Source organism: Apus apus, chromosome 5 (assembly GCF_020740795.1).
Source record: "Apus apus isolate bApuApu2 chromosome 5, bApuApu2.pri.cur, whole genome shotgun sequence".
Taxonomy (NCBI): domain Eukaryota; kingdom Metazoa; phylum Chordata; class Aves; order Apodiformes; family Apodidae; genus Apus; species Apus apus.
In genome coordinates this window covers 6,908,488-6,934,217 of record NC_067286.1, presented here as the reverse complement: position 1 = coordinate 6,934,217, position 25,730 = coordinate 6,908,488, and the positions used below count along the sequence as shown (strand labels likewise).

Here is a 25,730-nt window from a genome sequence, read left to right as displayed (position 1 = left end):
TATTAACTACATTGTTGATAAAACCTCCTGATTGTGTATGGAGCACTGTTTCTCCTCATGTCCAAATGAGATATGTGTCAAATAAAAGCCATAGGCAAGCCATAGTGATGGTGCCACAGAAGTATTTGGTGCTGGTTTTTATCCATAATATATTTTATTTTTTATAAGAAGGCATTGGTGCTGAGTTCAGCAGCCTCTAGCATGTAACTACTGATTGTTTAGGAGAACGTCTATGAGAACACCAAATAATGGGCTAGATGTGAAAAAGGAAATAAAGGGGGGAATAAAGTAAGTCAGAATGAATTGTGCATTTCTAAGGAGAATCTGCAGCTACATGAACACTGCATGAAGCTGCGTTCATGCAGTGTTCTGCTAGTGTAGACATGAGATTTTATTTCTTCGTCCCCTATAGTTAGCTTTTTCTCCCTCAAACTAATGTTTGTATCTTGATGTATACTATTCGACCTCCAGTTTCCTTGTCATAAGTTGTTTAATACTGGAGAGAGGGAATAGAGCAAGAAGGCAATCTGATATAATCTTTTTAGCTGGGAATGTAGTTGGCACCATTTTTTTTCCAAATGAAAGAACCTGCTTTCAGTATCTACGGTGCAGCAGACTGCAGCCCTCTCCAAGCCAGTCACTGAGGAACTGCAGCATTTTGGTGATTGAATCCAGTTCCATCTGTGACTGGGTTTCATGTTAGACATGTATGTCAGGGAGACAGTTAGCTGTAATGAAGACAATTGCATTTGAAAGATAAAGCATAGAAAGATAAAAGTGCAAAATTCTACCCAGCAGAATTTGATGCCCAAAATCGTCTTTTATGTTTCTCGTGTCTCCAGCAAAGCAACTGTGCAGGGCTGAGAGCCTGTCTAAGAGCAGAACTCGGTTCTGACATTTTCTTTTTCCCCTACTTCAAAGGAAATTATACCAATAAATCATCTATTTTTTCTATACACGCTGAGACTAATTCAGATTTATCACCAGTCTAAATCTAGAATTCAAGTTGTGATTACAATGACTGGCATCAAAATTTGTGGCAATGGAATTTCTAGGAGTATAGAAATATTAGACCAGCTGTGTGACTCTGTTACATGAACACTTACGTAATTTCAGTCAACCATTTAAATGTAGTACTGAGCTTTTTGGTAACCTGGATGCTGAGTAGGGACCTGTATTTTGGTGTCCGTAGAAGCAAGTTAATCTCCCTTCTTTATTCCTATTAAGAATAAGGACTTAAATTTAGGAGAGTTAAATTGCAGTCTGTATTTTATCATCTTCCTTTCAGAAAACTTAAACCTTAAGAAGAGCTAGAGGCTGAAACCTTTGACAAGGGCTGAAATAATTTATATACATGAGACTGAATGGCAAAAAGCCTTTTAAGACAGTGTAGCTATTAGGAAGAGTTTTACTTAGCAGGAAAATAATGCTAGATACCTGGATTTTGATGGGAAGCATTTTATTACTAATGTCTTGCAAAAGATTGTTAGAGCTTAGATGCAGGAGAGAATACTCAACCTAATGGAGACAGATTTTTATGCTGGTTCAGACCCACAAATGGATTTTGTAGGTACCATACGGTGTTTGCCAATTTACTTCCTTAAACTAGTACCTCATGTTGCATGAATACTAGGAAGTTTATTTGTATTGTATGTTCGGCTCCGTTTGCTGACTCTTACTAAAATCAGTGACAATTTCATAGGCATGTTGGTGGCACTCTATGCCCTTAATAACTTAAAAATGGGAACTGGTGGCATTTACCCAACACAAATTGTCCTTCCTTTGAACAGGTTTTTTGGACTCGGTTCCACCCCTCCTGTGGAAGTCAAATTGTAAGGCAGAGCAGTAGAGAGTCTCATGATTAGCACTTTGTTTAGGAGAGGGCTAACACTTTGTTTACATGGAGGTTGAACTGCATCTCATCCCTGGAGAGGGAGGTATTCAGGATGCAGGTATCTTCAGGTCAGAAAGTAAAATGATTGAGAAGGCTAAGTGCAGAGTTTCTTACTTGCACTGTATACTTAACTTGTGGATTAAAGAAGAACATTTGTATTTCCTGGGCAGCAAGTCAGTTAAATTTCAAGTAGTTACTGTGCTTAAGACCAAATATATATTGTGGGGGAAAAAAAAGAATCAGAACCAACCTCAGATGTTTCTCAACGAACACTTTAAGCTCAGTCCTGTGGGGTGTCTGAGCATGTTTCTGGAACATGAAGACGGATTTTAGGTTTGGTAGCAAATTCTAAAAGATAATAATGTGCCTTCAAGTCAGCTTGTCTGGTTGCCCTATTAAATTAAGAGTTATTGTCTATTTGCTGAATTTATCATCTCCAAGAAAAAGTACTGAGCTATGCTTAGAAATTCTATACATTTTAGGACATTCCAGATTTGATTCTTAATACAAATAGGCATCCAAAATGGGAGTATATGCTGCAATATATGCATATGCAATGCTTGTTTTGATACAACCTTGTGATTATAAATCATCTCATTACTTCTCTACCTTTGTCCTTCTGACCAAAGTTATCCTAATTTTTGAGAAGGATGGCTTTTTTGATGTGTCAAGTCAGAGCGAAACAAATTAAATTTAATCTCTCTTGGAGATCTACTTGTATTTGTTTTGGAATGGGTATTTTTGCATTACAATTTAAAAAGCTGTTTTACTATTGAAGCAAGGGCTAAAGCCTTCTTTGTGGTTTCCACCCTAGAAGTAAGTCCACCCCATTTTATGACTCATGCAATTGAAATAATTGGAGGGATACCACCCATTAATTTAGCCTCAGTCTTGCAGTGATACAAAAATGTGACTTTTTCAAATCTCATTGTCCTTAAATTAGAGTTGGATCTAAATTAATTTCTCTTTGGGGCTTCGGATTCCAGATTATACTCTAAGTATATTTAATGAGTTTTTTATATACCTTATAGTAGGGAAATAAAAATCTGCCTTCGGTGTTGAGAACTTACTGACATACCTTCATACTAGGAGCAGTTTTGTCAGCAAATGAGTTCTTTTGGGGTGGAGGGAGGCATAATTTATAGCAGTCCCACAACAACAACAAAAGAATGTGGGAAAAGTGGTTCTTAACGACTTTTAATTGAAACCATACCAGTGTAAAATGACAATTTACTATTTTATTTAAAGGAGGCACTTTTGCCTGGGCTTCAGAGTGATGTTTGTTCCTGGTGTTCATACTGTTTTTCATTCTGTTTTGGTTCTCTAACCTTTGGAAGGCTACTTGCACCCAAATTTTAGAAGGTTTTGCATTGACTAAAAAGAAAATTTGTTTGCAGATGGATGATTAACAGGATTTTCTCACGTGCTCAAGCAGTTCAGTTTCTGAATTCCTGTTAATGCCAAAGAAGGTTAGATACTTCAGAAATAAGACCAGCTGACTACTGCCCCCAAAGAACACCATAGAAAGTCTGGATTTTACCTCTTTTTGGTTTTATTATTGACCAGAATCTGGGATTAACCAAGTTTGGACTCTTAATTAGTTCAGATTTATTTCGGGCTGTGAAGATGCGTTATTATAAATTCCTTAAAAAGGAAGGTTTTCTTAAGTTTGCCCAAATGATGACAGTGGATAATATAGGTCTTTTCTGTTTAATCTCATAAATCTCCCTGGAAATAAAACAGCTCCAAAACCTGTAATAAAAAGATCCATCATTTCCCTGCAGCAATAATTGTTGGAAAAGTTAGCAGTAAGTTGCTGAGTGGTGCATTGAATCCTCCTGTGGGTTTCTAAATGTAATTTTTTTTTCCACATTGCACTGAGACACAATTAATGCTATTTCTGAAATAAATATCAGAGTTCTGTGTTACAGAGAACTCTCTAAGGTTTTGATGGGTCGCACATATACACAGAGGTTTCCAGAAGTGTGGCTTTCGAGCTAATTTGAGGTAGTCTGTTCTTAGGTACATGTGCTTGTACAAACAAGATCTACCAGTGAGAGTGTTAAAAGGTATTTTTATCGTTTCTTTTTAGTTGGAGAAGAAGCCAGATATTTTCTTGGTGTGTGACCGTACTGGAAGATGGAGTCAGATTAACAAAAGCACTAATATGTATGATTTAATCAGTTAATGGCTGACAGCAGCCAACTAAACCAATGCTATATTTTGACTTTCATTGTGTTTATTTAGGGGAAATGAGTATGTGGCTTTGTTCAGTCTGTATCCTATCACCAAATCAGCTCTGTTGACATGCATGTATGTATTTTTATGGCAGATGTCTGGATATCTACACAATGTGCTGAATTTAAGCTGTAGGAATTCTCAGTCCACCTTTCATTGGAGGGTACAACAGGTTCAGATAACCTGCCTTGTCCCCTTCCTTGAAGTTTTTGTAGCTTCCCTTTCAAAATCAGAAGATCAGTTATAAATACTGAGAAGTTAATCTGCCAAACTGTTTTATACAGTAGTCACTAGAGCTTAAAAAATATTAATAAAAGGCCTGTTTTGTTTGAATTTTAAAATTCAGGTTACAAAGTGGTGACTACTTGACTACTAATTTTTTTTTTTTAATAAGAACACACATTTTATTTTTATTCAGTGTCTTGAATGTCTGCAGGGCACCCAGATGCATTTAATGCATTTTTCTTCAATTGAGAGACTTATTGATACATTTTGACAAAAATAATTAGGCCACAGGTCTCACATGATCACCCAGTTTCAGAACTTGGGACTGTCTCTAAGAGAAATTGAAAAATATCACAATATAGCAAAGCTTTAAGATTTGACTACAGTAACAAATACTTTTAAGTACTATAGCAGGGAGTTTTCACAGGAGTTCCCATTCTTCTCCTGAACTTCCCATGCCACGGGGAGCATTTTTAGATGCACAGATATGAACTCTAAGAAAGAAAAAGCTGAAAATGTAGAACAGTTATTGCTCTTGTTTTCCAGTTGCGTCAAAATTATCTTCTCTTGCCTTAGGTGAGGAGGGCAAACTAACAGCGCTTAGAAGCAAGCTTTTAAAAGTGTTTTTGCAGAAAATGTTTGTATTTTAAACATATAATAAATACACCGAGCTAACTGGCTTTTTGAAAAAAGTACTTGGTTTATAAATTTTGAAAATAGGTGTAGCAGGAAGCATATGAAGATTTTGCAAGAGAAAGCTAAACTGTAAATAAAACTGGCTATTCGCAGCAAGTATGAGTAGGTGGGTTTTTTAAAGCTATTAATATGGATGTGTTTTTAATATAGTTACTAGATAGAATGTCTCTAGATGACTCCCAAAACAGTAAAGTGCAACAACACACACAGATTTATGTGGTACACAAGACTTGGAGTCTGCTTAAATTGCTCTATAATGAATACTAATTTAAATGGAAAAAAACCCAAACAACCACAAATTCAGTCACAGAATGAAATAGAGAAATGATTAAGAGATGAAAAGAAAGCACATGATGTGGCACAGTCTAGGAAGGATGTGGGCCCGTGTGTCACAAGACTATTGGTGCATCTCGTGAGCCTGGGAAAGAGTAAAATGTGATCTTCTGTGCTGACTGCTGACTTGTTGGCCTGTAGCAAAGCCAACAGAACCAGCTTACAAAGTAGTGGACTGTAAGCAGTTATAGTGCTGGTTTGTCTAGTAGGGTTTTGGGCAGGGGGAGGGATTTTCAACATCTGTAAATGTTTTGTCCAGCATAGGTGCTGCATTCATCTGAATGATTTATTCAACATTAGGAACTGGAAATTCTTCCTGGCTTAATGTTTAAGATTTTTAGACTGTCTTCATGGATGAATTGATTTCTTGGGAATTGGTCTGTAAGAGGGGATTTGGGGCCTACATATCTCAAAATCCAAGAGAGGAGGGAAGTGAAAAGGCATGTGGGTTCAGCTCCCTAAGCACAGGCCTTCCTAGGGACCAGCTAACTCCACCTCAGCCTTGTGTTTTCAGCATTCGAACTCACCCATGCAGAATTATCCTTTCCTATCAAAACTTACTTCTTTCAGAAAAAAAAAAAAGGTGCTTGTGTCTAAATTTTTCAAAATGGGATCCCAGTGTAATTTTGCCTGCATCTCCATCTCCAGGAGGGCTGCACTGTTCATTCTGTCTCTAAGGTACTTTTTAATGCTGCTGATTTATAAGACATCATTATGATTAACTAGGATAAGGTTGGGCTGAAATATGCAGCCAATGTGTCTGTTCCATGGCATGACATCCTAAATCAAGTCCTCTGCATGTGAAGGGCCCAGTGTTTTCCTCCTCTGTGAGCTGCTGAATTCAGCCCTCGTACCTCGTTGTCAAAATCCCCTTGACAACTTCATTGTTGTGTATTTACTTAATCTCTGCTTTTAAATTGTAAAGCCATGAGAAAATCTGCTGTCTGATGGATGAGGACAGTGTACAGCTCCCAAGTCCCTGCAGCCCCCAGGAGCAGCATGCGTGTACCAGCAGCTCAGCCAGCACCACATGTGAGCCACCATGGGCATGCATGGCAGGGCAAGGGCCAGTGCTCAGCTTGCTTACCAACACGGCCCCAATGCCTTGGAAGTGCTGTGGTGATTGTGGCTTTGCAGGAAGACACTGTTCACTGAGAGCTGAGCATACCATATTGCAGCCTGGTTTGTGGTGGTGTTTGATTCAGTTGCAGCAATGTGTGAGGAGCTCTCAGTCTGAGGTGTGTATCTAGGGACTCTTACTCTAAATGAAAACAACTGGTGGTAAGGACAGTTTGGTAAAGCCAAAGTAATTACCAATAAACAAAGTCCTTATAGAAGAGCATGAAGATTATATTGTCCCTTCTGATTTCTAAAACCTTGTCATAAGTGCATTAAATGTGACAGATCTTACATTACTGTCATGATCTTAGCAAGCAGTCATTGCTCAACTGCCTTATGGGATTACATTCTGGGTCTTACATAAACTTTTGGAAAAAACACCTAAGTGCCTGATTTTCTAAGGTGCAAAAGATCTTAGGATAGGTACGTCCCTATTAACAGCTGTCTGTGAAGGAAGTTAGATTCCCAAAATTGTTTACTAACCGAAGGCAAAAAAAACCCACCCTAATTCATTTTGATACCTTACTATTTTGTTGTTTTCCGTTTATGATTGCTGTATTAATCCTAGTGGATGAACATTTAGGTTATTCTGGAATAACACTGACTGCATCTTTCCTGATTGCCATATTAATCCTAATGGATGCACATTTCAATTATTCTGGAGTAACATTTACTGCCTCTTTCCATGAGCATGCTTTTCCAAATTCAGTGATCAAATAATCTGTAAAGTTTTTCTGCCAGCTCAAGAATGCTAGAAAAATAAAGTATGGGGGATGATGGATAGTGTCAAAGTTAGCTGGATGCATGGTGTTTGACGCAAATGGTAGAGAATATGTTAAGTTTCTTAGGTATGTACTCTGATTCTCAGAGACCTGGTGATGGGCAGGGCTGAATTAATTATTTTATCTCCTGTTGAATTGCAGCAAGGGTCAGATGCATAACTGATGCAGAGCTTTTAGAAATGCCAGTCTGTAATCTCCAGATGTTGGGTCATGAGGTGAGCAGACCACCAGAAGGGAGGATGTTCTCAGCCCAGGTGGAAGCCTGCTTGTGAGCAGTGTGACAGGGTACTGCCTTGTTCACTGTGATCACTGATCTCTCAGGTCCAAAGGCCAATCCTCTCATGACGCAGAGAAAAAGAAGAATCTTGCATGACGTTGTGCCATGCTGTAGCTGTGGATGAAAAGAAAACTCAAGCCTTTAGGACTAGCAATAACACCACTTTTATTAAGTTTCTGTTGAAGGACTATTTAGAGTAAGATAAGTTGATGGGCTGAACACAATAACCTTCAGTATCTCACTTTCGAATGCTTACTAGGCAAGCAATAGTGAATAAGAGAAGAAATTAAGCTAAGATGTAGAGAAAAAGGTTACTTGGCAACATCATAGTGTTTGTAAAGAGGAGAAAGAAAGGTCAGGAACTTAATGAATTTAATTTATACAATTTTCTGTAAGTAAGCCATGAATAGAAAAATCCTAAACCAGATTTTGGTGTCATATTCTAATAGGGATTGCCTAAAGCAAAGCAGGTTTTGTTTGGAAACAAACTGCAGAGAATAGCAAAATCATAGCTGCTTTGTATGAACTAAATTGGACTTCCCAGAGGCAGGCAGTGCTGCTCGTAGCACAAGCAGAGACGATCTGAATGAGGTATGTGGTACTGAGGAAAGTTAGTGTTCATTTTTCATACTGTCTGGAGGAAACATACTTGGAAGTGTGGGCATGTTGATTCAGAGACCTCCGTGTTTACCATGTGACATTATTAGAAAAGCCTCAGCTTACCTTCAGTGATTGGGAGGAAGATGCCAGATACAAAAGCACTGCGGCCTGTAGTTACACTTCTGCCCAGTTTGCCAGTGTCACCTCAATCGGTGAATTAATTTTCCTCTGTAATAATAACCTTACTAATTTCTGACCCTAGCAGAGAAGAAGGAATACGTTGTCAGAGTTCAGGATTTTTTGAATGGGTCTCTGTAGTGGTAACCAGTTGTACCTGGTGCTTTGGGTAGCATGGGAGATGCAACACCAAAACAAAAAATGTTATCTGTCCAACTGCCCCTTCCCATCCCGTCCATCCTGCAGTGGAATTTGTTGTTAAAAGTAAAGACCAAATTAAACATCATCTTGTAGAGCCTGAATTTTGCAAGTTATTCAGTGAAACATGGCAACCAAATGTGGTACATTTGTGGTAAACACAATTTAATTATAAATAATTCTGCTGTGTAGGAAATGCCGTCTAACAAAGAATATCTCTACCTCCCAATTTTAGCTGTTAGTAAACATTTTGTCAAATCTAAAAGACTGAGTAAAATCTTGCTAGTAAGTATGTTCACATGGATGATTTTTCATTGCAGACCAGGACATATCTATATGGAGTCTGATTTCTTGAACTGCTATAAACTCAGTGTAGGGAGCTAAGTTGCTCCCTGGTTGAAGATGCTTTTGGTCTTTCTCGCCTGTGTAGGGAGCTGACTTCAAAGACACTGGTGGAAGTTTTCACACATTTCAGTGCATTGTAAATACTAAATACTGATTTTAGTTTACTAAAAAGAGTAAATACAGCTCAGTAAATGAAGGGGTACTTCAAAAGTCTGTATTTTCTTAGGATTTGTGTTTTATTTTCTATTACTGATCATACATCTCATTACAACTATGGGGATTTAAGAAAAACAGATTCACAGGTCTGTGTACTAGTTGTTTTGCATTCAGTGTGGAGAACGAACCCAATAAAATCTGTTTAATTTTCTTTTTACTTTTAGGCACTGATTTTTGAATGTCAACTCTGCCATATTGTCCCACTAAGTATTAGAACAGGATTATTTTGGGTGCTTTAAAATATATAGAGCTTGATTTCACTGCTCTGATGATTTGAGATGTAAGTGGACTATTATTCTGACATACATACCTCAAAATTTTTAGCTGAAGCTAAGCTTCTAACCATGATCAAAGTGGCACATCATCAGAATGGGTTGAAGTTTTATGTAGTTGGGATGGGGTTTTCTGTGATGTTAATCCAGATGCTGTGTTATTCAAAAGTTGAGTAAAGTTGAGCAAATCAAATTATGGTAACTCTGGAAGAAAAAAAAAAATGCTATTCCAAAGTAGGCAATGGGTTTCCTTTTGTATTTGAAGTTATTCTGTTACAAATTAGAATTTCTAGCCAGTAAGTATGCATCAAGCATTTCTCTTTTCTGTTACTTTTCTCTGTTCTGCTTAAATTTAATAAACACAAAATAAAGCAAGTCAGAACCAAACTTCTATGCTGGCTTGATATCAAGTAGTTGATAAGATCAAATTAACAAATGTATCTTGCACATAACCAATTGAACTAAATTTTTAACATCACTGTCTTTAAAAAAAAAAAAAAAAAAAAGGTTTTATCTGTGGTTTATTAATGGTCTACCACAACAGTTCCTGACTTCATAGATTTTGCAAAGATGAACTGAGTTTTTTGTATGAGGATAAGTTGTCAATAGACTCAATTCTGGGATTTCCAGGCTTCATCAAAGCACTCCTGATTGTGTATAAACAAATATTCCAGATGGAATCTCTAGGAGTGCCTATGTCCTTGAACAAAATCAGATGCTAATCTGCTCAGCTCAAGTGAGAGCCTGTTGCTGACTCACCTGTGAGACTTGTTCTTTAATGGCCCATGCACCTGCTCACGAGTAAGGCAGGTAATAGAAAAGTAAGTAAATCTGAATTCAAAGTCTATCAAATCTACTTTTCAAATGTTTAAATTAATGTTAGTATCAGAAACTGGTCTCATCCTATGCATCTTCTGATCTTCCTTACCAGGTAGGTATTTGAGGAGCACTGGGGAGCCTTCTGGTTTTTTGGCCGTGTTGCATTACAGAGTCATTTCTTTGGGCCTGGTGTGTTTAAATGGATGTGTGTGTGTGTGCGGGCACACTTATGTTGAGATAGATCTATGCTGATATCTGAAATAATAGATGTGAGGGTTTTAACCTTGTAACTATTATGAGATCTTTATGTGTCTGCTTTAGGGTCGACCCTATCCCATATGACACGCCAAAACCAGCGGGCCACACGCGATTTGTCTGCGTCTCAGACACACACTCCAGAACAGATGGCATCCAGATGCCTTATGGGGACATCCTTCTCCACACGGGCGATTTCACCGAACTGGGACTGCCCTCAGAGGTTAAGAAGTTTAATGACTGGTTAGGTAAGGAATTACTGCGTTTTGGTGACCCCAATTAACCTCTCCTGTCCAAGTGTCAGTCACTGCCTCCTAATTGAATTAGAGCACTTGAAAATCCCCCCCCCTACCCTTGCTTCACTTGTCCTCATGTGATGTACTGTTTCCAGCCTCAGTCTGATTCTGTTAATTAAGAGCAATTTAGAGATTTTTGCTGTATTTCTGCATTATTTTTGGGGAAAAGATCCTGTCATTCCACAGCGAGGGCTGTGCAGCGGTGTGTGCTGAGGGGGTGGTGGCACCTCATATGAACGCACGTAGCTTAGTTGACCCTGTGGGGTTTTATGTCCACAGCCAGAACTATTGCTGGCTGTATTTTGGGTTTGCCATTATTAAAAGCAGTGCTGAAAGTTAACAACATCTTTGGAAATGCTGAAAGTCCTTCTTCCCACAATATAGGGTGGCAAAATCAATAATACCAATTGGAAGAGGGGAGTTTTTGGGGCATGGTATTCACATGATTGCCCCTTTGAGTTAGAGTCCTGGCATTTAACATGTGAATGCAGACACCAAATGCCTCTTTGGTAGAATGCCTTTCATACTCTGCTGTAGTTGATACCAGTGCCTTGGTAGTGTATTGCTACAGATGAGGGCAATTAAATTTCAATGGCAGAAGACCAAAATGAAGGATGAGAACTAGTGCAGAATGTTTCTGGTGTAAGTGCCACTTGTAGGCTGGCTGTATGCTACCATGTCACCACTTGCATTAAAAGCAGTCAGAGGCGAAGGTGACTTGAGCAGCTGATTTTCAAGAAATGTTAGAATGAATTTACAGTATTATGTAAAAACCTTTAAAAGCATAGCTCGGACATCACGATTTACCCTATTACTGCACTCTCTCTTGCCTGCTGTATGATGGCCACATCTCTACATGCCTTTTACTAGCACCATTTTATTCCTTTGGAGTTCCTTGGGAGACCCTTCAAGAGAGAAGTAAAGAGCATTTGGGTTTACAAAAGGAATTTTTAAATAGAAGAGCTTCCACATTCTCTGTCTTTTCCACCGTCCTTTGTGTTTTTTCCATATTGTTCTTTTTATTTTCCTTCTGATCTCCTGATTTCCACAGCCCAATTTTAAAGAACATTTTTCCCTTTTTTTTTTTTTTTTTGCTGTGCATGTGGGATTTGAGCTTCCAGATATTGCCATGTTACTGTAATTTAGTTTTATCAGCCTTATTTCTAGAAAGTGGCACTACATTGTATGAACTCAAAACTACTTTGTTTCTAAGAATGTAATTGCAGGACCAGAAAATAAGAAGTGATGGGAGAAGTAGGTGAATGTTTACATGGGTTGAGGAAAAGACAAAGTAGGAATCATCTTCCTCAACTTTCGAATATGCTTTGTGATAACCTGTAGAGGTTAGTGTTGTGAAGGAGGAGGAGCAAGCAAGGGCAGGACAGTGACTGGGAAGCTGCACAGCTTCACCAAGCTTCAGGCCTTGCAGAGAGGCTGGGCAGCACTGCTGTTCAACGAGGTTCAGTTGTTAAGAGATGCCAGGCAGCTCCAGAAAAGGATTTGCTTTCTGGAGAGCACAGACCTCCCAAGTCTACCCTAAGAGCAGTGTCTGGCCATCAGAGTTCCTCTTTGGACTAGACCATGCTCTTGTCAAGAAAGGTTGGAGCAGATGATCCTTGAGGTCCCTTCTAACCCTCTATTCTATGATTCTGTGAGTCATTTCACAAGTATTGTTTTGATACAGCCAGAGCCCATGCCCAGTGCTTGGCATTTGGAAATGCTTACCTCAGTCATGCTGAAATCCAGAAAAAGTGAGTTGCTAGTGTGTTCTCACCCTTTCATGGATAATCTTAAAATATTGTCAGCCACTTGGCATGCCTTGTATTAAAAAGGTGTTTCATGATGTGTTTTATCACGTAGATCCTTGGTTTAACATTTGCAACAGAAGAATTCAAGCCCTTTGAACAGGTTAATAGGTTTTGTCCAGCTTCAGTAATTTACCATGGTGCTTTCGTAGCATATATGCAGTTCTTGTAGAAGTCAGTATGGTATTTATCTGAGAAAGCAGGTTTTGCATTCTTTGACAGTGTCATTGAAACTGGAAGCTTTGATTGCGTGAGGACGTACTGGCTTTGGCCTCAGGCTTTCATATTTTCAGTACAGATGAAATGTTTTGGAGTTTTTTGGGGGTTTTGTTATGGATTGGTTTTGGGGGTTTTGGATTGGTTTGTTTCTGTGCATTTTTTTGACACAGAGCCCACTCGGATTATCATACATACGGCAATACCAGTTATGAGGTTTGTGGTGTAAGGTGAGGCAGCAAATGGATTCCTCTTTGGAAGCTTGTCATGTTGGTGAATACTTGCTCCAGTGCTGTCCTCTCTTCATCTGGAATCAAAACACTGTGAGGTCAAGCATGCCCTTTTGCCACTTATTTTCAGGATTCCATCTGAAAAAAGGGAGTAATCACATGTAACTATTATGTATATTGTGAAAATTAATACCTTTAAGGTTCTGAGGTGATGACATATAACAGCTTAAAAATACATACCAGTGGTTGGCAGAAAGAAGCAGGTTTCCTTTTTCTTCTGCCATATAGTGAGAGTCATCTTTTTGCATCATAGTTGGTAAGGACCTTATTCCAAAGCATGGAAAACTCCCATCAAATACAACATTTACCTTATAGAAAGGAATTTTCAGGTCTTTAATGTGCATGGTTTTCTCCACTGACGATCGCGTTGTAAAGCAGTAATGAAGACATTGTTTATACCTCAAGGGAGAGAAGTGAAATCACAGCTAGGCTTCATTCTACAGCATATTTTACCTACTCTGTGGTAAAACAACAGGGCCTCATTTCCACCAGGATTATCTAATGGGATAACTAAACCACAATAACTATCCATAGTTTTCTTGGCAGTAAAGCCAAGGGAAAAGCTAAAAGATGATTATCCTGAACCCCTGCCTTGCTCGTACTTCACTGTTACATACACCAGAGTTATACAGGACTGAAAGCACTTCTGTCATCTCTGCAGTGTTTTCTTTTGTGGGTTTGCATCCCTTTGCAACTGTTCTGTTATCTCACCTGGGCAAAATCTTCAGCATTTTGGCCATCCATTTCATTAACAGTATCCTTCTTCCTCATCTCTGCAGCCAAATCATTGAACAAGATTTCCATACCCTTTTTCCTGCTCTTCCTAGCTCTTAGCCCTTCCTGGAACTTTTAGTAATTCTTAAGCTTCTTTTTTTTTTTTGCTTTGGCTGATAAATTTTAATTATTGGTTTTGCATGAAAGTCTTCTGGGCTCATACATTGAATAACCTCTGTGGTCACTTGGTGATTACATACACTGGCTGAGGTAATTTATTCACTTTTGTTTTGGTGTGAACATGTCCCATGGGTCTTGTAACTGCTGTAATCACTTGACCTTTGTGACTGTTAAATGCTTTAAACACAGTTATTTTAAATTTATAATTGTTTTCATTAAAAATCTCTTATAGTAACTTAACTGACCTTGCAGTAAACACAGCATTATGTGCTAAGGAAGAATTAAGATGTTATTCAATGCCCAGCATATTTCTTACTGAATGTTTCAACATACTATTATTATCACTGTTCATATTTTTCCCATCCATTCTCATTCAGTCATATATGGGAAATGAAATACAGGAATATTTAATTATAGCTCTGTCTTCACAGTGCAATATTTCCTTTCCTCTGTGATGGGAAATGACTGAATAACTCATAAGAACTGAAGAGAGAGCAAAGATAAGTTCAGGCAGATAGATATTTAATGAGTGTCGATATGTTTATTGTGCTCAATTAGTATGGGCCTGATTGTGCATATCCTTACTTGTGTGAATAATTTGCATCTTATTTAGTAACTTTTCTCAAATAGCCAGTTTTGTTTGTATAGTGGTTATCTCTTACTGAGTTTCATTTTGATTTTTTTCCTTTTTTTCCAAGATTTCTGATGTAAAGCACCCTCCACTGCTGGATGAAATTAGGCAAAATTGTGGAGAGGTATATACCAATAAATCCAGTAGGTGAAATGACTGCTGGTAAAATATCTGTCAAACTTAGAAGATAATATAATTTTTTGTGAGTTGTTTTGAGACTTAGCAACTTGACTGTTTCATATCTTTTTCTTTCATGTCTTTGGTTTTGAACGCACGTTTCTTTTAATTTCTGTGGAATAATTACTTGAGGAAATTTCTGAATCACGTAGTGCCAAGTACTGCAACAAGCATTTATTTACCTGCAGTGTTATCTTTGCTTTTAGAGTGAACATTGTTGATAGCCTGAAAAGAAAAATTCAGCTTTCTTCTGTGGTGTAGTTCCTCCATCACATTACTTCAAGTGAGAAGAAGAGAATGATTATACTATTTTAATGGGGATGTTTTCTTGCTATGCTCTGCATATGTGGATGTTGTCCTCAGAAAAGTATGTAAATTCTTTTAAAGTTAGTTTTCCTGTGAACGTTCAGTTATTGTAAATAGCAGCTTCATCTTGGAATGGCTGGTTGCTACATGGAATTGATGACAAAATGGGAAGAGCACTGGGAATGTGATGTTACTGTTGCAGGTATTGACAAGGCACGTGGCTCCAGTCTGCATTTCGATTTCTGCATTAATACTGTAGAAACTTGAAATTACATCAAAAAATGTAAGCCAGACACCTGATCTTGGAGACAGTATAATGTAACCTGAAAAAAATAAGCTGTAACAAAATAGTATAATAGTAAGGTCAAGCTCTTTTCTTATCACTGTTTAGGAATTCACAGTCACATTCCTCTTGTATCCTTCCTCAGTCTCTCTGGTCTGGCTTAGTCCATTTAGTCTAGTCTCCACCTCCTCTCCACGCATATTGTATTTAGGCTTTTGTGTGATTGTGTTCCTTTTGCTAATATACACTGAAAACAATTTCATTGTAACAAAGTATTTGTTACTGAAAACTTTTGCTCAATCAAATCACATTTCTGATGTGAATTTTTTAGCATCTGACATGACACTTCTTTATAAAACCAAACAATAAGCTCTAAATTTCTCCACATTCAGGGAGATATTAACTCAAAGTATTCTGAACTAACTCAGAACCAGAAGGAAGCTTATGAATATTTTAAAGTAAAATTACGACAATAAAAACAAGTCTCTTCCTATTTTTATAAACTGATTTATTTCTGATTTGTGTTTCTACCATCTGGAGCATATTTTGAACCCTATATTGCTCTACTTGTTATAGCTAGAATGAATAATTGACTAAACATAAAATACCATTTTGATGAACACAAAACTCTTGGCACTTGAAAAAAAATTGCTTTCATTGCAAATGAAAGAACATGCTGAGGTAGCTTAAATCCTGTAAGTATGTATGAGTTTTGCACAGCTGTTCTGGGAGAGAGGGAAGCAGCTCCCTGGAAAAGCTATTAGTCTAATTTTGAAAGCAGCTATGTCTTCTGTGAGTGGCTTCTTGAGGCTTCAGACACTGGAAGGGATACACTTATTTTAGTAAGAGATTGAGCTGGCTGCTGAAGGGAGTTGAGTCTTCTGTTGATGTTGGCATTCTGCTGTCCTTCTGATACTGTTTGGAGTTCCGTGGGATTTGCAGGATCCAAACCACGTTGGCTGCTTATTTCAGAGATGCTCTGAGCTGGAGAATAGTGGAGACCTGAAGGTGCACTGGCAAGGCTGTACAGACAGTTTTATTGTGTCTACTTGCTTATTAACTCTAGTTGCTAATAGATGTTGAATATTATGAATTTGGAATATGTTAATGCAATTTCTTTAAAAAAACCCCATATTTATAAGATGAAATCTGGAGTCTTCAAGGTTTTTTTGTTTGGTGGGGTTTTTTTACTTATTTAGTTCTCTCTGTTATGTGTTGCACTCTGTCTTTACCATGAAGTTTTTAAAAGCTTCTTCGAGATTTATTTTTATTTTATTGCAGTGTCACCACTCAAAAATATTTCCTTTGTTTTTGATCTAACTTCAATTGTGTTTAATGTCACGGTTAAATTCTCATGTGTACTTAGGTTTAAGTTCCTGTATGGCTTGACTAATTATCAGTGCTCAGCTTTTATTTGTGTACACCTTTTTTTTAGATATATTAATACTAATCTTATTTTTTTTTTCCTCTCAGTGGAATATTAAAATAATTTGAATGTTACATTTTATTATGTTTATAAAAGCCTGGGAAAATAAAGCCAGGTGGATTTTTACTAATAAGCTGAATGGTATTTCCCTGATTTGGCAATCTTCAGTAAAATGTGAAAACAAAAGTGAAAAAAAGAATGTGAAATTCTGCTTTCATGATGTGGTTATTCTAGATGCTACTTCAGATCTGTCCTCAGCTATAAGTTAGATGTGAGATTCTTTGTGGAAAATAGAAACCCACAAGTATAACTTACAAGGTAAAATAGACAAAACGGTATAACAATTAAAGTCAAGGTAGTAAATTTCCACTAAAGTGAAGTTTGTGCATGGGGAGCAATGTAAGTTTATTCATATCAGATCGGTTGTTTCTTGTTTTGCTTTTGTTATTTCTGGCTTTTCAGAAAGAAATTCTGCAAGAACTTTACTTTCTGTTCATGGCAAAGGGAGGAACATGGAGGGTTTTTTTTCTAAACTGTAGTCACTAAATTGCTAGAGATACAGGGTAAAATTAAAATTCTCTATACAAGTTGTGTACTACCTGCCTGATGGGGCAAACCAAACATTAAGCCTTTATTTGACAGCCTTTGGAAAGCTTGGCTCAGGTGAAATACACATTCAAAGAGAATAATGTTCTGGATTGAGTGGCTTTATCTGTTTAAACCTAACATATTTATTTGGCAATTTTCAATGAAAGAAAGGAACCAGTGATCACTGGAAAGTATTGCACAATTCTTGGACAGGACTTTCAGTCACAATAATTGCTCAGTCATTTCTTGGATCTGCTTCCCTGGAGTGCTGTTGGCTTAGAAGAGGGGGGATGATCAGGTTTCAAACAACAAACCATAACCAAAAGAAATTTATAAAATAACCAAATATTTCTTCCTTTCAATTCCCTCTTTCCCGCAAATCCACTTTAAAACAGAACAAAGATTTATGGTTGTTGTATTGACCAGGCACCAAACAAGTAATGCCACCCAAATAGAAAGTTTTATAGACATTGTCATCAGCTCCTTCCTTCAGTATTGCTGCCGCAGTGACATATCATGAGAACGGTTTCAGTTGGAAGTATGCATTCTTCATACACCATCAATTTATTTTGTCACTTACAAATTAAATCTTGCATCAAAAATCCAAGTGCAGAAATGCCTCTCCTAAATTTTCACATCACGCACGCCATATTAACAATATCTAATTAAAATCAGAAGTCTTTCTGTTAGTAGAGCATCACATTGCTGCCTAGGAGGAACAATGGGTGGAGGAGTTACTTTGAGCAGAGAGAGGTTGGGGCTGGGGGGAGAAAGCACTGCAGATTTTAGTATAATGTGTAGTGTTCAAAGAAATTTTATTTCATCGTAAAGATTAGCAGGCTGTGTAATTCAATTTAAAGCTGGTTGGCAGGGTCCTGTCTATTACAAAGCTTTTTTTCTTTTAATCACCACTTTTTTCTTTTTTTTTTTCTTTTTTTTTTTTTTTGGATGTTGTATGTGACTACAGAACATAGCAGACAGCAGGAATGATCTTTGGGTTTTGTGCTTTCCACCCCCCTCCCTTTTTTCATTTCTTCATGTTAGGAAATGTGTGAGGTTACCTTATACTAAGCTGCAAAAGGGTATCTCAGTGAAATGCCATCCTGCATTTTTTTGACTTGTATAAAATGGTACTTTTTTCTCTGGGGCCAGCCACTGAGAGTGGAGATCTGCTAAAAATGTTAGTTGGGGGTGGGGCGGGGTTGATTCAAGCTTAAAATTCAGTGTTAGCACTTATTCACACTGTTGTGGACATTACTATGCTGCAGAAAAGTAACATGCAGCACTTTATGTTAATGCAAGACTGGCAGACCTTTATTTTACAGCAATTGCCTATACTGCAGGGTTATTAAATGTTCCAAGAATTACTGATTTTTTTTGATTTTTTTTTTTTAAAGAAAAATAAGTTGTTGCTTCTTGTGGGCTGCAACTATCCTGCATAGCTTATTAACCTTCTTGTTGCAGTGAGCTGAAGCCGAGTATTGGAGCTCAGACAAATTCTGCATGTATTTTATGTATCACGGACGATGTGTCTTGGCACAAAAGGCACTGCAAGAGAAAGACCTGAGCAACTCCACCTCTGCCATCCAGCCCCATCACACCTGTTAGAAGAGCTGGAGATCTTTACTGACTGTATTTAGGGAATATATTGATTTCAGAGGAAGGGTTTCATGTCTGTGGGCACTCTGATACCTCTGGTGGGGAGAAAAAGACATCCTTCTCCCAGAGCTTGAGGAATTTGTTTGTCATCCTGAATATGACAGTGTGAATAACTGTGTAGGGTGGTTACAAGTCCTACAGGCAGTGTCTTCTCTTGGTGACCCTGCTGCAAGGCTTGGAAGTCCCACTCTGCTGCTACATCCTGTGGTGCTCTGCTGGTCTTGGTGTTTGGCTCCTGCATGGGCTGGTTCACAGTTCCACAGCTTTGGGAACTCAGTTTCTCAGGACTTAAGATCATGCTGAGGCTCAGGTCACTTTAGTGCCTGGCTTCATGGGGCTGTTCTGGTCCCTCTTTTCTGGTCCTGCACCTAAGCTGGGAGGTGATGGTTACCAAACCCTCCCTTACACTATTGATGGTACATTTAGTAGAGAAGGAACAAAGCAGCACAACAGGGAACATCAATGTAAGGAGAGAGGCAAGAAGATGCAAAGTCAACACAGGAGAGAGCAAAATAACATCAAACTGGGGGAGGGATGAAAGCTAGAAAGAAGAGGGAGACAAATGAGAGCACATGGAGGGGAAGTAGTGGAGATTGACTTGCTTTTTCCAAAGCTTAATTTCTTCCAAAGTTTATAAAATAAAGAAATGAGAGCTCAGAAACAGTCTGTACTTGAAATTTCCTGTAAGTGTTTATAAGTGAACCTTCAGGACCTCAGAATTGCATATGTATTTTCTGATGGACCAGAATCTTTATTAATACAAAATCATAGAATGCCAGATTGGAAGGAACCTGAAAGATCATCTGTTCCAACATTTTTAGGTAATACTATAGTTGATATGAGATGGCTCAGCACCCTGTCAAGCTGAGACTTAAAAGTGTCTAGTGTGGGGAATCTACCGCTTCCTTTGGGGGACTATTCCAATGTTTGATTGTCCTCATGGTGAAAAGTTTGCCTTGTGTCCAATCGGAATCTCCCCAGGAGCAGCTTATGCCCATTACCCCTTGTCTTTTCCATGTGACTCCTTGTAAATACAAGCCAGGCAGGGTATCATAGTGCAACAGCTCCTTTTTTCCTGAATGTTGCCATTTATTTATTATTTTATTTTGGTGTAACCAGCCAACATGAAGCGTTTTAGTTGAAAACACAGCTGCAAATGATGACAAATTAGCCATGTTTCCTTATTTGTACCTGGGCTGCTCTGTCCCTTACATGACTCTTACGGCTCCCCACTCCCTGGGCAGCTTTTGACATTTGCCTTCACTGCAGAGAGACAAGCAGAAAAGCTGCACAGCAACCATGAAGTTTCCTGCACTTTTGTGCAGGAGATGTCTCCGGAGTATTGTGGGGAAAGGAGTTCATTCTTTCTGCTCTCCTCTCTGTCCCTGCTGCAAGCTTCAGTGGTCCCTGGGAAGAAAATAACGTAGCTGTGGCTGTACTTGTGGTCCTGCGAGTAAAGGTCCTGGTCTGACATCCCCTCATAAAACCCCATGCAAAGTAATTCCCAGACTAGCACGGTAGGGAAAGCCATTTGCAGTCTCCTGGTTGTAAATTATAATCTTGTGCCTTTAGCTGGAGTGTGAAAGGCAGGGAGGGAGGGATTGCCTGAGCAAGGATGGCTGAGGGGGTGCCCTGCCTGTCCCCAGCTGCCCTGGGGACACAGGGAAGGAAGAGCCACTGCTCTGGGGAGTGACAACGCTGGCTATCTGTGCTAAACTGGGTCCTGGCATTTGAGCCAGTCACTAGGGAGGATGTGTGTAGGGTTATAGTGGAAGCAATATAGCCATTCATAAACAACTGCTTCCGTGAAGCCAGCTGTAAAAACAATGATGCTTGCCTTTGAGGTGAAAGGGCAAAACCTTAGCAGAAAAGAGTATAAATAAGAAATAAATTGTTACCTTTGTGTAAGTGACTGAAATAGCTATTCTTTTAGTGCTTTGTCTTAATGGCCAGCTCAGATTAACTATAGCTGTCACTTTTTTCAAGAAAAATGAAGGTCTGCATATCATGCCTTTTTATGGCAGGTTTTTAATTCCTTTCTGTTTTTTAAACTCTAGAAATTATGGCTAAAATGGTTGAGTCAAGAGAGCCTCTACTCTGCAGAAAGCACACAGGATGAAAAATTGCAAATGCTGCATGCCCCAACAGTTAATGATAGTGTTTAATTACAGAGAAGCATTTATTCATGTACCAGAATCCTCGGTGTACTTCGGTACACAGAAAGAAAATGACAGATGCTGCATCATACAGATTTTGCAGCACCTTGTGAAAATGTTACTGGAAATTCAAATGTGTAGGTACAAGCACCATAAATCTCACAAATGCATTTAACTTGGTTTAAAACCATTTTACTACCTCAGTAGAGTAGGTGCTTAATATTGAGGGAGCAGAGGTGGCTGCAGCAAAGGGCCTGTGTACTTGCAGTAATAAGGATGGGAAATTTAAGAATTTCACCTGAATTCCATCACAAATAAAGCACTCAAACTCTTTATATTGCGGAATGGAGTTTACATTATATGGACAATTTTTTTTCATTCATCTGTTTTGTCCTTCCTTCCTTGGAAGGACAAGTAGGTATTTCAGCACATACATTTGCCCACTTAAATTCAAAGAGTGGCACCTCGGATTTTTAAAAAACTTCAGTCTGAACTGTCTGCTGTGAGGTCCAGGGATGATGTAACATAATTAATTTGGTAATTGAAAATTCTGCAAAGCCAGGAAAAGGGAGGAGGTGGCAAGACATAGTAGCAGGAGTGAGATTTGGAGCTCAGAAATCAGTGGCACCAGTTTCCATTGTTAGTGTTCTAGACATTTATCAGGCTTGAAGTTTCCTTCTCTCCTGTTTTGTTTGTTTCGTTGTTTCTTTTTGGGTTTTTTTGTGTGGTTTTGTTTTGTTTTGTTTTTTTGGTTTTTTTTGGGGGGGCGGGGGGTTGGGAAATAGTGTTTGGGGTTACTATATTACTTAAAATGTAGGTATCTGAAGCTCTGTGCCATTCTGCTCAGGCAATTCTACATGGCTGGGGAGGGGGGAAACTGCATAAGGAATTTAGTTCCTTGTAATAACATGATACAGCTGAAGTGCTTTGGTTGTCTCCTTTAGTAGCTAAGAAACCTCTCTGTGGGCTGGGTTATTAAAAGGAATTTTCTTACAGGACTCAGGAGATTCTTGGTATCCAAGTTCATCTTGAAAGACTGTAATGAAATGTTTAGGTTTATTTAGAATAATAACTTTTAATGTGGGATTCAGAAAATGATACTGGAGGTTCATGGAGACCTGCCTGAATATTTTTAGTTGATGGTGATTTCTGTTTGCATCCTCTGTGTACTTTCTCTTTAAAGATTTCAGAAAAGAGTTTGTGAAGGTATTTCTGAAATACAGTACATAGTGCTGTGAAATGGCTTGTTGGGCTGCTTCTAGAAGTGGAATTTTGTTCAGTTTTTAGATTTCTTCTGCCTTGAAAAAGGAAGAAACAATTCCCAATATAAACATCAGCATTGTCATCTGAAAGTATGTTTTAAAACACCTTTGAATATCAAACTTGCTTCTTATTCTTAATAGCTTACAAGTGAAAGCCCAAAACCTGACCACAGGGTAAAAATTCAAAAGCAACTAATTGCTTTAGTGCACTGGAGATTGTTGCATTCTCAAGGTTATTAAAAAGCTTATGTCCTGCTTTTAGACAGCAGTCCATGCTTTTAAAACCTTTGGGATATTTAAAAAATACTTCTTATTTCTCCTTTTTCCTTTTTATTTTCCTTGTGCTTGTTCTTGCTGTCCCTACTTATTATTTTTCCCTTGTTGTTGTGGTATCATCCACATTACATTAGTATTGGTAGTCAGTTAATCTGAGCCCCAGTATGTTTTGTAGCTTACCAATAATGTACTAAAAAATTATCATTTTTAAAGGAAGGATTTCAGTTCCATGTATAAGAATCAAGAAGTTAATGTAAAATATACTGTATTATAAAAAGAAAATTAAAACAGTTATCAGAAGTTTCTTTTTCATATCGTTGAGATTTTTCTTTTCATAAGAAACACACTGATCATCTCCCTGGGATGTAGCAAAAAGGAAACATTGGAAGGGATTTTTTCCAGAAATACTGACCAGGCTTTAACAGGCTGTGAAATAGAGGGAGGGAGGGGTCTGCCTACTGCTTTGTGCATTGTAAGCCTCAAAGACTTTTATTTTAAAAATGAGAAAAATAATGGGAAAAAGTTCAGAGAGGAGAGAAACAGGAGAATGGTTTTGGTGATTGTTTCCTGATGGATTGATGTATTTGTTTATGTTAAGATAGGTAGGTGGATACTGGAAGTATGCAGATAGAGATGCATTTTTCAGTCCTCTGGACAGATAAGGTTCTAGTCACATAAAGGTGCCTGTCAATAAGGCAGAAACATTTGGGGCAGAATCTAGATCTGCGTCCTGTCTTCATAATTCTCATTTCTGTCTGTAAGTAGTGAAGAATTGATATCCAAACATACTTCTCTTCTAAATAAAGATTTTACTTTGGAAAATCTAGTCCTTACATTTGCTGGCCTTTTGCAGTGTGAAAATGCGTGTACATGAAAATACCAAGACATTGTCTGTGATAATTATGATTAGCTTAATTACTTTCTGTATAATTGTTTCTCAAGATGACCTCCTTTTTGATGGCTTTTATTCATCTACTTTAGAAAAAAATCCAGACTCAATCAGAATTGTAAATTACAGAGACAAAGGGTATGATGTTATGGGAAGTAGGTCCAGATCTGCTTTTATCAGACAGTGATGGTTGTTTTTTTTATATTCTTAAGATTCATGGAGAAAAATAATTTAAATTGATACAGCGTGTGCATGCACCAGGTAATATCAACAACCAATATATTATTTCAAAATCTGGTGAGTTTCTTTATAGAGGATTAGGTTATATAGTGTGGGGGACTCCGAAAATAAAATAGAATTGTGTATTGGTGCCTTTAGAAATATTATTTGAGGGCAATAAAATGTTCCCTGAAATTCCCTCCTGAGTGGAGAAAATGGAGTTTGTTTGCAGTAATTGCATTTTCTAGCATTTGCTTTCGCACTTTCCAATATGAGTTAAGCCAATTGGAACCTCTGATTTCGTTTTGCTTATTGGCAAAAGCACCATGTAAATTGATCCCTGATGCATTTATAGAGAATGCATTGAAACTTTTAAAATAGAGATGGCTTTTTATTATTAGATTTAGATAGTATTAGGGTTCATTTCTATATTTTAGCCTAATGTAATAGTAGCCAAAAATGTTCCTTTTCAATTTAGTCTTAATCAAGTTCAAGGAGAACATTTCTGCTTAGCCCCTCTGGCACTGTAAAGGCAGAGTTTGTTTCCATTCTCAGCCTTGGTATTCAGAATTCAAGATCTGGGCCATCTGAAACCACATAGAGTTGAAATTAGTCAAAAACTTGTCTGGCCTGGTACTTGAAGGTGTTGATCAAAAGAGAAAATGTAAAATTCTGTTGGATAAAATGTGATACATTTCTATGTATTTGCAGTACACATGCACAATAGACCTTAAACTGCAGGGGGTGAGATCCAGATAAATGTAAATATGGGGTAATTCTGTTCAGAGGAATACCCTTCAGCTCTGCCAAACAAAAGAATGTTCTTGCCTGAAAACCTTCTATATTTTCCCAAGTGAACACTGTTTCACTTGAAGGATCTCTTTGAAAGTGCACACGTAGCACCGCAGCAGTTGTGGTACTCCTTTATTTATTGCTTTGCCATGGGAAAGAGCAGAGAAGCAGGAACTGCCATTTCTGCAAGAAACGTTTTTTAAAACAAAAGGGGGGGGGGAAGCTATTTCGATTTCCAGGAAGGATGTTGTTTTCAGAATTTGGTAAATTTACAGGGAAGCTTCATATCTGTCAGCTTTTTTTGATTTTAAGTTAGATGATACCTTTTTTTTCTCCTTGAAAGCCCTGTCTTTTAGGTTACATAATTGCAAGCCTAAAAGGAAAGCCTTTCTGGGGACTAGCAAGCAGAGCTTGCTCCTTCTGTTTCAAATTTCATAATTTTAAAGTCAATTTGGGGGACTTTTTTACAACTAGAGTTGGCAGTGCTATGAGCTGCAAAAATGCTGCTTTTTTTTTTTCCTCTCTTCTTGAGGTTAGACTAAACAAAAGCTTCAGATTCAGTCGGTTTCAAAACAAATAAATGTCATGTAGTAATTGATAAAACTTTAGTGAAGCTTTCCATGTTTGAAGAAAAAATATTTCAATAACAGTAGCCCAGAGAAATTTCAAACAACTTTGAGATCAAAACCCAACCATGTGAAAGGTCCAAGTAATGCTGAGGAAGCTGCAGAACCCTGAAGTGAAACAAAAAGTAGTCGCTTATGTTTCGCTATGTTTTTTCTTTTAAGAGAGAGGAGAAGGATATTAATCACAAACAGTTACATTAGAATAATGTTATGGTTGAGACATAAATGCATAAAAGCAAGGAATTGTTACCAATGCATCATTAAATCAGACCCATGGGTAACTAGGTTCTGTAGCATACAAGGGCTCATACTACACTTGGCGATCTTATGGCCCAACATTGTGCAAAATTCACTGCATTTACCTAAGGGAAAGAAAACAAGTGGAAGAACTTGTTATTAGGTACTGCTGATGCTGCAGTATCAGACTTCTGAGTGCCCAGACAGGTGAAGTAGCACTTGTGTGGTCCCTAGGAGAGGACCCAATTTGCTGCAG

At 38.0% G+C, this 25,730-nt stretch overlaps 1 protein-coding gene across 3 annotated transcripts in view; it reads left to right on the top strand.

Moving 5' to 3' along the window:
* The window catches only part of MPPED2 (metallophosphoesterase domain containing 2), a 105,836-nt gene that overhangs the window by 26,589 nt on the left and 53,517 nt on the right, over positions 1-25,730 (top strand). For all 3 annotated transcript variants that reach the window (XM_051622188.1, XM_051622190.1, XM_051622191.1), the window contains exon 3: positions 10,513-10,694. In XM_051622188.1, the coding sequence (XP_051478148.1) occupies positions 10,513-10,694 (182 nt within the window). The remainder of the gene's footprint in view (positions 1-10,512; positions 10,695-25,730) is intronic.